This window comes from Geotrypetes seraphini, chromosome 1, assembly GCF_902459505.1.
Source record: "Geotrypetes seraphini chromosome 1, aGeoSer1.1, whole genome shotgun sequence".
Taxonomy (NCBI): domain Eukaryota; kingdom Metazoa; phylum Chordata; class Amphibia; order Gymnophiona; family Dermophiidae; genus Geotrypetes; species Geotrypetes seraphini.
The window spans coordinates 219,066,779-219,079,078 of NC_047084.1; the positions used below are offsets into that span (position 1 = coordinate 219,066,779).

Genomic DNA, 12,300 nt, shown 5'->3' on the forward strand with positions numbered 1-12,300 from the left:
AACATGACAGGAAACTATCTTGCTCTAACCCCACCAAGCACCCCAAAACATCTCTCTTGCGCAATGACTTTTTTTTCCACCAGAAAGCATTAAAAAATGATAATACTGGAGCATTACAGCAGTGGTCTCCTGCAGTTGCGTTATCTTCATTGAGAGTGAGAGGGGGAGGGGGAGAGAGAGAGAGAGAGAACGAAATTCCGGGGGAACTGTGTAGAAGTTGAGAGAGAGTCTCTGAGGGACATATATGCAGAAAAGCTCCCTTAGACAGGCTCTCAGGAAATTCTCCTAAAACAAAAAACAACAGCAACAACAAACTGCTGGAAACTGAATCCATCTAAAAGTGTTCCTCCAATTTCATTTTGAGGCATAACAGGCTGATGAATCCCCATTTTTCGTAGCCTTCCAAAAGCATCTGATTGTCCAAGACAGTGGTTCTCAACCCTGTCCTGGGGGACCTCCAGCCAGTCGGGTTTTCAAGATATCCCTAATGAATATGCATGAGAAAGATTTGCATGCCTGTCACTTCCATTATATGCAAATCTCTTTCATGCATATTCATTGGGGATATCTTGAAAACCTGACTGGCTGGAGGTCCCCCAGGACAGGATTGAGAACCACTGGTCCAAGAAACAAACCCCTAACTCCTGAAATGGAAAAGAAGCCTTTCAGGGGTGTCCAATGTCGGTCCTCGAGGGCCGCAATCCAGTCGGGTTTTCAGGATTTCCCCAATGAATATGCATGAGATCTATTAGCATACAATGAAAGCAGTGCATGCAAATAGACCTCATGTATATTCATTGGGAAAATCCTGAAAATCCGACTGGACTGCGGCCCTCGAGGACCGACATTGGACACCCCTGCCTTAAGTGTAAAACCACCTGTCAGGGAAATTTTCGAGGCAAAAAGTCAGGAAACAGCCAATCAGACAGCTGAGATTTGTTAACCAATCCGGAAATCGACTCCACTAGCATTACCAAAACAAATAAATAAGGGGGGGGGGGGGGGAGATAAGTCAAAGCGGCGGCTAGAGCACAACCTCCGGCCCTCCCCCGCAGCGTCTCAGTGACGTCACCGTGCCTTTTGCCGGGCTCCAGGAGTTCCTCAGCTTCAGACTCTCGCAGCTCAGCCGCTGGGGCGCGCGCTCCGGCCAGCTCAATCAGCCACGGCGCATCTGCTATGCTGACGCCTAGGAGGAGCAGAGACTGATTCTGCGCTTCGGCTCGAGCTCGCTTCCTCGCCGCTTTCCTCAGGCTGGTGGCTTCGTTTCCGAGCGGCATGGCTCTGAAGGAGAGCATCCTTCCGATCAGCGAGATGTCCTCTCCCTTCCCGGACGTGGTGGAGCTGAATGTGGGAGGGCAGGTCTACGTTACCAAGCATTCCACCCTGCTCAGCATCCCGGAGAGCACTCTGTGCCACATGTTCTCCAAGAGCAACGCCAGGGAGCTGCCCAGGGACAACCGGGCGCGCTTCTTCATCGACCGCGACGGCTTCCTCTTCAGGTACGTCCTGGATTACCTGCGGGACCGGCAGCTGTCCCTGCCCGAGCACTTCCCCGAGAAGGAGAGGCTCTTGAGGGAAGCCGAGCACTTTCAGCTGGCCGAGCTGGTGAAGCTGCTGAGCCCCGCCATCGTCAAGCAGAGCTCCATGAACGACGAGGGCTGCCCGAGCGACATCGAGGAGAGCTCGCAGGGCAGCGACCTGGCCAGGACCGCGGCGCTGGACAAGAAGTCGGGCTTCATCACCATCGGCTACCGAGGCTCCTACACCATGGTCAGGGATAGTCAAGCGGACGCCAAGTTCCGGAGGGTGGCCAGGATCATGGTCTGCGGCAGGATCGCCCTGGCCAAAGAAGTTTTTGGGGAAACTTTGAACGAGAGCAGAGACCCCGACCGCCCGCCTGAAAAGTACACGTCCAGGTTTTACCTGAAATTCACCTACCTGGAGCAAGCTTTTGACAGGCTCTCCGAGGCTGGATTCCACATGGTGGCTTGCAACTCGACCGGAACCGCTGCCTTCATCAACCAGTACAGGGACGACAAAATCTGGAGCAACTATACCGAATATATCTTTTTCAGTAAGTTTGCTTCCTTTAATATTTACCAAGAGCGGTGCATTTCAAGCTACCATTAAGCTTTCCATTGATATTATTGTTAGGTCTTGCGAGCAGTTCCATTCAAAGAGGCAGAATGAATTAAATATAGCAAGTGTGGATCTACTTTGCCAAGCTGAGAAATATTTTCCAACCTTTTTTTTTTTTTTGTCACCTCTAGTTTGGCAGGAACTGAACAACATTGTATTAGAAGGAATATATTCCTGGAAAGTGCCCTTCTATGCATAAGACCACTGATTATGTTTCTATTTCCCAATGCTTTCTAAGAATGGAAATTATTCCTTAGTAGTTCATTCAGTCTCATACCTCGCATATTATTTTGAATAGCATGCATCATATAGACAGGGTTCACTTAAAACTGACCAACAATGCCATATTAACAAGGGAAGGGGACATCCGTTTGAGCGCTGCTTGTAACTTAATTAGTTCTGCAAACAGTCTTTCTAGCAGTATATTCTGAATTCCAACATAAACGATACAGCACATCCCGATCAGGAAGGTTTTGGAATTTTAGGCGTGACAATGTCTTGTGTAGTGGCAGATGTTACATGTCCTCCAGAGTCCCTGTCTCTCTCGATGAAAAAGAGAATGTAATACTGTAATAGGAGACCACTGCTCTAATGCTCCACTCAGCGTTTCAATGCTCTTTGTGCAAGAGGTGTTCTGTGATGTTAGAGCTAGAATCGGGGGTCGGGAAGGGGTAAAACACGGACCTTACGGACCTCGTGGATCTAAAACCGCACATCCTTAAAAATCCGAGGTCTGTGCCACTTTTAGTCTCTGGCTCTGACAGAGCTCTATGACAATTTAACTCTGACGGATCCTAGCATAGGGAGGGAAAAGCATTAGGATCTGTCAGAATTAAATTGTCATAGAGCTCAGTCAGAGCCAGAGACTAAAAGTGGCACTGACCTCAAAAGTGTTGCGGACCTCGGATTTTTAAGGATATGACGTGCAGTTCAGATCCGTGAGGTCCGCGAGGGAGCTGGGGGCCTGAAATGAGTGAGCTGCAGGGAATGCGAAGGCAGACTTGTCAATGCACGGACCTCGGATTTTTAAGGACGTGCGGTTTTAGATCCGTGAGGTCCGCGTTTTACCCCTTCCCTCAGGGGTCTCAAAGTCCCTCCTTGAGGGCCGCAATCCAGTCGGATTTTCAGGATTTCCCCAATGAATATGCAAGAGATCTATGTGCATGCACTGCTTTCAATGCGTATTCATTATGGAAATCCTGAAAACCCGACTGGAGTGCGGCCCTCAAGGAGGGACTTTGAGATCCCTGATCGATTTTTCTGCCTTGTGATGTCTGCTTTGTCTGCGAATCAAAATCACAGCTGTGCACACGGTTGCTGCCTAGAGATGGTGGAATCTGAGGCTCAGGATGTGTAATTTTGCCCATTCTAAAATTATCCAGTAGTACGGGGGACTTGTCTACATGCTGATGAAATTAGCTTTGCATTCTGTTTCCTCTGTAAAGCAATAACTGATTCTGACCACTTAACTGAACTGGTTGAGCATGGCATAGAGAACTGACTATACCTTGTATTCTTTCTTTCACTTTAATTTTCATTATTCCTACTCAGAGCTTTCAGGAGCCTAATGGCTGATAACCAGGGCAGGCTCCACTGAGGTCTATATACTTACTCCCTCTTTTAATAAGATGCGCTATGCTTTTTAGCACACGCTAAACACTAATGCATGCATGTTATCCTATGGATGTGTTAGCATTTAGGACGCCTTAATAAAAGAGGCCTTAGTGTCATAGCTAGGGTGGGAGGAACCCAGGGTGATATTACACCCCCCCCCTCGTTCTCTGCCCCGCTCCTTTTCCGCCTCCTTGCCGTGCACATCTGTCTATTCCCTTCTCCTACACCTCTTTAACTTCACCGGCATGAGCAGCATCTCAACTTGCTGCCCAGCGCCGGCCTCGGCTATCCCTCTGATGTCACTTCCTGGTGCTGTAACCAGGAAATGACTTCAAAGGAAGAGCTGAGGCCGGCACGAACAGCAGGATGGAGCTGCTGCTCGCGCCAATGAAGAATTAGAGCAGGATAGCCCTAAATGAATATGCTTGAGAGAGATCTGCTTGTAATGGAGGTGCCAGGCATGCAAATCTGCTGCATCAATATTCATTCGGGCTCTCTTGAAAACCCGACTGGCTTGGGGGTCCTCCAGGACAGGGTTGGGAACCACTGAATTAGAGGCATGGGGAGAAGGCAAGGCACGCATGCGGAGGGGAAGGACCAGAGAGTGGAGAGGTGCTGGTGCCTCCACCAAGATGGTGCCTGGAGTGGTCCCTCCCCCTTTCTACATCACTGTACTTAGTCCAGTGATTTTCTACATTTCTCGTTCCACTGGAAAAATATGGAACAAAAAAAGTGGAAAATCACTGGACTAAGGCCCTCTTTTACTAACCTGTGCATGTTAGTGTATGGACGCATTAGTGTTTAGCGTGCACTAATTTGATTAGCGCACCTTCGTAAAAGAGGCGGTAAGTGTATAGCCCTCGATGGAGACTGCCCCAGTTTTGTTGGTTGAGCTGAGAACCTTTCAGCAGCCCCTCTTATTACCTCAGACACAAACAGGTTGCGAGGTCTCAAAGGACAGAAAAACAGCTGTGGTTTGATTGTTTTCTACTTTGCAGACAGTATATATGAAAATAAATAAATGTTTTTTTTTCCCCTGCAGTTTACTAACCAATCCCCTCCAGCTTATTTGGGTTGCGGTGAAAGGATATGCTGGTCTTAAATTATAAAACAGGTGGTGGGGTGGAGGGGGGATGATGTAGAAAGCTACCTTGGGAGGAAAGTGTGGTCCACGAGGCACCTGCACACAATTTTTATGGTCACACAATGCATAGAGGTGTTTCACACAGACTGAACTCCTATGAATATAGCAATAGGGTCACCATATGGCTCCAGAAAAAGGAGGACGGATTTAGACATCCAAGTTTTACTTCCATTGCTTTCAATGGAAATAAAACCCAGATGTCTCGAACGGTCCTCCATACTTCCATTGCTTAATGGAAGTAAAATCAGATATCCCAGTCCGTCCTCTCTTTTTCTGGAGCCATATGGTAACCCTATGAAGCAAGGAACTGAGCAGTGATAAGAAAGGATAAAAAGAGTATTGAATAGTAGGGATGGGCAGATAGAAAATGTGTTTTACTTTTCTTTTAAAAATAAATGTAGTTCATAATGCATACTATTCATATAGTTCAGCCTGTTCTTAAAGCTCTGGAAAGCGTTGCCAGAGGATGTGGTAAAAGTGGATAGCGTAGCTGGTTTTAAAAAAGGGTTTGAACAAGTTCCTGGAGGAAAAGTCCATAGTCTGTTATTGAGAAAGACATGGGGAAGCCACTGCTTGCCCTGTATCGGTAGCATGGAATATTGCGACTCCTTGGGTTTTGGCCAGGTACTAGTGACCTGGATTGGGCACTGTGAAAACGAGCTACTGGGCTTGGTGGACCATTGGTCTGACCCAGTGAGGCTATTCTTTTGTTCTTAATTGGCAGTAATTATGATTTGGGTGCCGATCTGGTTGCATGCTATTCTGTTTTCCTGTTGCTTAGGGAGTTCCTTTTCCTGTTTTGATTGTAAGCTGCTTGGTCCTGCAAGTCAGTTTATGTGACACAGTAAATGCTAACTAACTAACTATGGGCACCTGCATTTGGTTGCTTACATGGGGTAGGGCCATGGACGGAGCATGGGCTGGTTAGCAGCATTTACGAAAGATGCACACAACTTATTTAGCAGGATTTATATCAGGTTTCATCTGGCTTAAGTCCTCATGGTAAAGCTGAGCATGGAATTTGGCACTCAATGATACCATGCACCCTTTATATAATAATATTGAATGCCAATTTTGATTGTGTCTATTTTTCAGTACTATTTATAGAATTTACCCCTATATGCACATAGGCCCTGACTTTATAAGTGGCACCTAAAAGTGATTCTATAAGTGGTAGGTGCCATATATAGCTGGTGCCTAGTGATGTCTAGCCAATTTTCCACACGGAACCTAAATTTTTTAATTGGCTTAAATGCCATTAAATGCCAATTAAAAACACTTTAGTGAAAAGGGCATGTTTAGAAAATGACTCACGACGCAATTATTTGTAGATGCCTTTTTTTAGCCAATGATTTTCCTCTCTGCACAGTTGATGAATTATTCATAATTTTTATTATATAAGCTATGGTATTAGTTTGTAGATATGATTTCTGATGATTGTTTGTATGTCTGTTTTATTATGTTTTTACAAAATTATGTATGTAAATTATGAAAACTGTTTAGTTTTAAACGGTTATAAATAAAATAAACTTTAAAAAACATTAATTAAAGTTCCACATGGAAACTGATGCCTACCGATGCCTAAAATGAGATGCCTACGCAAACCTATGCGAAAAGTAGGTGTGCTTAGGGATGGGGTTTCGGTAAGGAATGACTTAGGTGTTGGTAGGCATCTGTTTTAGTTGCCGATAAATTAGGCTAGGTTGAGTTTGGCACTGCTAGGTGCAATTCTATAAAAAAATGCCTAGCGGTTGATTGACAACCACAATGAATAGTGCCTAGCAGTTACGCCCCACAAGGCATCATTTATAGAATCAGGGCCATAGTGCACATTCTTTCCCAAGAGTGTGCACATAAACAAACCATCACACTAGGGCTCTTCAGCTTGGAGAAGAGGCGGCTCAGTCAAGATGTGATAAGAGGTCTATAGAATACTAAGACTAGGGGGCATACAATGAAACTAAGCAGTAGATTTAAAATAAACTGCACAAAATATTTCTTCAATCAACGTGCAATTAAACTCTGGAATTAATTGTCAGAGAATGTGGTGAAAGCAGTTAGCTTAGCAGGGTTTAAAAAAGGTTTAGATAATTTCTTAAAACAGAAATCCATAAGACATTATTAAGATGGTTTTGGGAAAATCCACTGCTTATTTCTAGGTTAAGCAGCATAAAATCTGTTTTTTCTCTTTTGGGATCTTGCCAGATGCTTATGACCTGAATTGGCTATTGTTAAAAACAGGACACTGAGCTTTATGGACCTTTGGTCTGTCTCAGTATTGCAACTCTTATGTTCATGTGTACACTGTCAGGAAAAGGTATGCAGTATCTCCCAGATCCAATATAGGGCACCCAAAGTTGGGAACCAGAATTTGTGCACAACTTAATGGGCACCAAGCACCTGATTCTGGAAACAGCACCTGTTGCTTGTCAATCACTGGTTGGCGCTGCATCCAGAATTGTGTCTATTTTCTGCTATAGACACCTTAAATGTAGGCCAGCACCTAGGCATGCCTATGGACACCTAAGGCCACTTCTGGCGTAAACCATGTCTATGCTGACCTTAGACATCCGTAGGCATGCCTGGACACCTCTGTACCTGTGTGAACGATGCCTACATTGTAGGCATCGTTCGCCCCCATCTATTTTAAAAAACAAAAGTGCACATCAATTGGTCTGACGGGGGTAGGACGCCTACTGCAGCCTACAATCAGGATGCCGTTTCTAGAGTCAGGCCCCAATTAGCTACTTGATTGGTGCTTGAAGTTGCATGCAGATCTCCTTTGAATGCTATTCTATGTGTAACTTGGCACCTAACCTTTCCTGTGCACAACCCAAAAGGGGGCATGGTCATGGGAGAGGCATATGCGAGTCATGGGTGTTTTCAAAGGTTAGATGCCAAGTAAAAGAATGGTGCCTTCTTAGGCTTCTGCAGCTTGCATAATTTATTTATTTAATTCAATATCTATCCTGTCCTCCCAGTAACTCAGAACGGGTTACAAGTTAACATGCACAGTGGATTACATTGGACAGAACAATTGACAATGCAGTAACTTAAGAACAAGCTTGGAAGAGCAGCGACTTACGGTCCGCTTTGGAGGGGGGGTGGTAATTTAAAGGAAATTCATGGGGGGAGTAACAGAGAATTGGACCTAAGAGTCAGCAATTAGTGGTTGTTGATAAGAGTGGGATCAGAGGGATTGATTGCGGCTGGACTTTTAGTTGAAGAGGAGGGTCTTCACCATTCTCTTGAAGAAAGCCACAGGTTAAACCCGGAAAACTGCAACAAGCATGATGTCAGCCATGGAAGCCTAAGAGAGCATATAACCCAACTTCACGGGAAGAACATCTTTAAATGCACCAGAGAATTGTCCTTTCTATAGGAAAAAGAGACCAACTGATTTTCCCACCAAAATTAAATTGGTGACCAACGGACATTCATGCCTCATTCACCTCAAGCCTCAACCAATAAGGTTTGAGGACCCACTATATATAAAGACAAACTTCAGGCATGACAGATTACCCTGAAAAAGCCACAGCATGATGGCTGAAGTGTCGGTTCTACCTGACCATATGCGGCAAGAATGGGAAAACTGCAACAAGCAAAATAGAATGGTGTCAATCAGCCCTAAATTTTGGGTGCTGGACTTACACCTGCTTATATCAGGCATACGTCTGGTGCCTAAAGTTAGGCGTGACCTTTGCACTTTGCCAGTATTCTATACAGGTCAGGTGCCCTTTATACAATAGGGGTTCAACACAGATCTTTTCACTGCCTAACCCATGAACGTTGGGAGCAGCGCAGAGCATTCAGTGCAGCTCCCTGCGCTAATAACCGCTATCGCGGTTTAGTAAAAGGGGGGGAGGTTTAAACACTATATAACGATTTCCCCTCTATGTGCATATAGTACACACTAAGAAAAGTTCACACTATATTCAAATAGTACGCACTTTTATCAGCCCATGACATTTAGATCAAATGACAGCCCCGTCCCTATTGAATAGTCCACTTTAAACAAAGGCTGGTCTAATGACTGCAGCAGTGATTTGTGAACCAGGGAAGTCAGGTTTCAAACCCCAGCTCCATGGCTGACATTCCTTGTGGCCTTGGATAAGTTGTCTTGTGTTGCCACGTTTCAAATTAGATTGTAAGCTCTTTGGGGAAAAGGGGATGCTAAATCTGCATTCTAAAAATGTCCTAGCCAGCTTGAACATCATATGGGCTAACCCCTCCTTTTACAAAACCGCGATAGCGTTTTTTAGCAGGCTGGCATGCTGAATGCTCTGCTGCTCTTGACACTCATAGAGTTCCTATGAGCGTTGGGAGCAGCTCAGAACATTCAGTGTGCCGGCCTGCACTAAAAACCGCTATTGCAGGAGTATGTGTGTGTGCATATAAATTATTAAGCCTTTATTTTCACCTTGCTGTTATAATTTTCTTTTTTGATTTCATATGTTTTTATTACATATTATAAGTAATATGTCCTGTGTATTTGCTAGATGCATATTTGGGTGTCTTTTTTGCACTGTATCCATTTTATGCATACTCCTTTATTTTTAATTTTTATACCATATTATGATGTTTGTTTAAATTTACATTATAGCTTAGATGATTATCTTATATTTTTTCATATATTATTTGTTTAATATATTTTTATAGTCTGCATGTCTACATGTATGTCATTCAGTTATTGTGTCTTATAAAAGCTTGTACCAGAAAAAAAACCAAGTAATGTAACTATAGCAAATTGCAACCTGTTAACTGTACATTATTTATTTTAACCTATAACCCGTCTTTGGGGAGGAAGGAATAGAAAAACAAGATAAATAAATAATCAAACAAACAAAATAAAGTGAGAAAATAAAGGAAAAATTCCTATTAAGTCCTCAGGTTTTATCTTGTCCAGCATGGTTTAAGGCAGAGAAGGAGTACATGGCTTGCAAAGGATCTGCTGTTTGCCACAGCAGTGGACACAGCAGTCTCTATGACATTTAAATAGGGACAATCATATGGGCAGTGTTCTGACTGAGGCTGCACATTTTAATTCTCACCAAGTGTACCATGCAGGATGGTGACAAGAGAGTCATTTGGCTTAATGAAATCCTAGCTGGAAGGCAAACTGGAGCAGCTCACTTTGCCAGGCAGCAGGAACTTAAAAATTCATTTTGAGTCCCGATTTGTAATAGAGGAGACCATGTTGCCATTGCCGTGCGTGACCCTGTCTTGGTTTTCATTTCTTTCTTTCATCCTGTTTAACAAGTGGAAGAATCTGTCAGTGAACCACATCTCTGTGTTCCTCTTCAGTTCTGCAGTCACAAAATGCAACTGAATAATATCTGTTTTTGAGCTCATGAGTACTCTTTCCACTACACTGGCTTCACTGGTAGATAATGAAGTTGGATCTCAATAGTGTACCGGTAAGGCAACTTTATCTCATGCTAGAATCATCAAATGAGACTTCTGAAAAACATTTTTCTCTCTATTACTTTTCCCGTTCACCATGGTGGTGCATTTAGACAGCTCTTATGCATGGTGAAATCTTTTGAAAGAGCTAATGCATTAATGATTTATTTTAAAATTTTGTAACTTACACTATCTGCAAGTCTAAGTGATCTGCAAAGGAATTAAGGGGGTGTTTTATTAAGGTGCGCTAGCCGATTTAGCACGTGCTAAATGCAAACACATCCATAGAATATAATGGGCGCGTTAGCATTTAGCACGTGCTAATATTTAGCGTGCATTAAATCGGCTAGCGCACCTTAGTAAAAGACCCCCTAAATGCGTGGAGGGACATAATAAAAAAAATATGTCTAAGTCCCCTTTTGGCCTAAGGCCCTAAATGCTGAAAGTAGCAGCAGGGAAAATGTCCATTATCAAAAAAAAACCTCGTCCAAAATGAGTTTTGTTTAAACGCCCAGACCACCACTACGTCTAAACTTACAACATCAACTTACATTATCAACCCAAAAATAGCCTAAGTCCCAAACGCCCAAAACAAGAACTTTTAGGTGGAGGGGCCAGTTCTTTGCCTAAAATCTGGATTCTGAAACCGGCGTCTGTCAAAAACAACAGCGGTTACAGAATCCCCCCCCCCCGCAACGATCATAGCAGGAGAGATGGCTCATCTCCCCTGCCACAATCGCTCCCATCCCATCCTGAACTGTCAAGACCTGCGGCAGGAGAGATACCTAATCTCTCCTGCCACAATTCGTACCAGTTCGGGGGGAGGGGTGATCGCAATCACGGCAGGAGAGATGCCCAATCTTCCCTGCCACGATCCACCCCCCACCCCCAAACCAATACTGGTAGGAGGGAGCCCTACCCCTCCTGCAGAGGCATGAGCCCCGCAACCCCACCACCTTTAAAATATAATAATAATAATTTTATTTCTTATATACCGCTATGCCATAAGTTCAAAGCGGTTTACAACAAGTTACATACAATGAGAGTAAGAGATGTTTACAACAAGAAGTAAGAGATGTTTACAATGAGATACATACAATGAGTGTATGAGATGTAAGGGGAACAGAAAAAGTACTTTCTGGGATACAAATTGCAAATGGAAGAGAACCAAGATGGTTTGAATCAAAAGGAAGTATCTAGTTAGAGATTGGGGTGCAGGATCCCAACCTCTCCTGCCCATGATGTACCCCTCCTTAAAATACAGGCAGGAGGGAGCCTAACCCATCCTGCCCACGATGCACCCCTCACCCCCCTTAAAATACAGGCAGGAGGGAGCCCAACCCATCCTGCCCATGACGCATCCCCCTTAAAATACGGGCAGGAGGAAGCCAAACCCCTCCTGCCCACGGTGCACCCTCCACCCCCCTTAAAATACTGGCAGGAGGAATCCCAGGCCCTCCGGCCCACTACGTACCTCCCCCATGACCACCCCTGAACCCCTGATCAGCCCCCCAAATTTCTCCCCCTCACCCCGCGACCCCTGCAACATCCCCCTCATCCCCCCTTACTTGCAGTCAGTTGGCCAGACAGATGGATCCTAAGCCTGTCCGCCTGCCAGGCCAGCCATCCTCCGAATGGTGGACTTTAGGGCCTGATTGGGCCAGGTGCCTAAAGCCCCACCCAACCGGAATTGGCCCAGTTGCCTTAGGCCTCTCCTGTGGGTGGGGCCTTAGGCATATGAGTTGGCAGTTCGGGGGTGGGGCGATCGCGACAGCGGCAGGGGAGATGAGGCATCTCTCCTGCCGCGATCATTGCTTTGGGGGTGGGCAGGTTGCCGGGGCTGCTGAGCTGATCACGGCAGCCGCGATCAGCTCTGTGGACCTTTTTCGGAACTTATACCTGTTTTGACTTGGTTTATGTTCCAACTTGGCAACCTGCTCAAGTTTTTGGTTATACTTGATGTACGACTAAGTCTAGGTCGGCCCACCTCCCGTCTTTCC

The 12,300-nt window shown here is 45.0% G+C and overlaps 1 protein-coding gene across 1 annotated transcript in view; it reads left to right on the forward strand.

Moving 5' to 3' along the window:
• Positions 1-1,029: 1,029 nt before the first annotated feature.
• Positions 1,030-12,300, forward strand: part of KCTD8 (potassium channel tetramerization domain containing 8) — a 372,021-nt gene continuing 360,750 nt past the window's right edge. Inside the window, exon 1 of the mRNA XM_033946327.1 lies at positions 1,030-2,074. Within this exon, the coding sequence (XP_033802218.1) occupies positions 1,276-2,074 (799 nt within the window). The 5' untranslated portion in view covers positions 1,030-1,275. The remainder of the gene's footprint in view (positions 2,075-12,300) is intronic.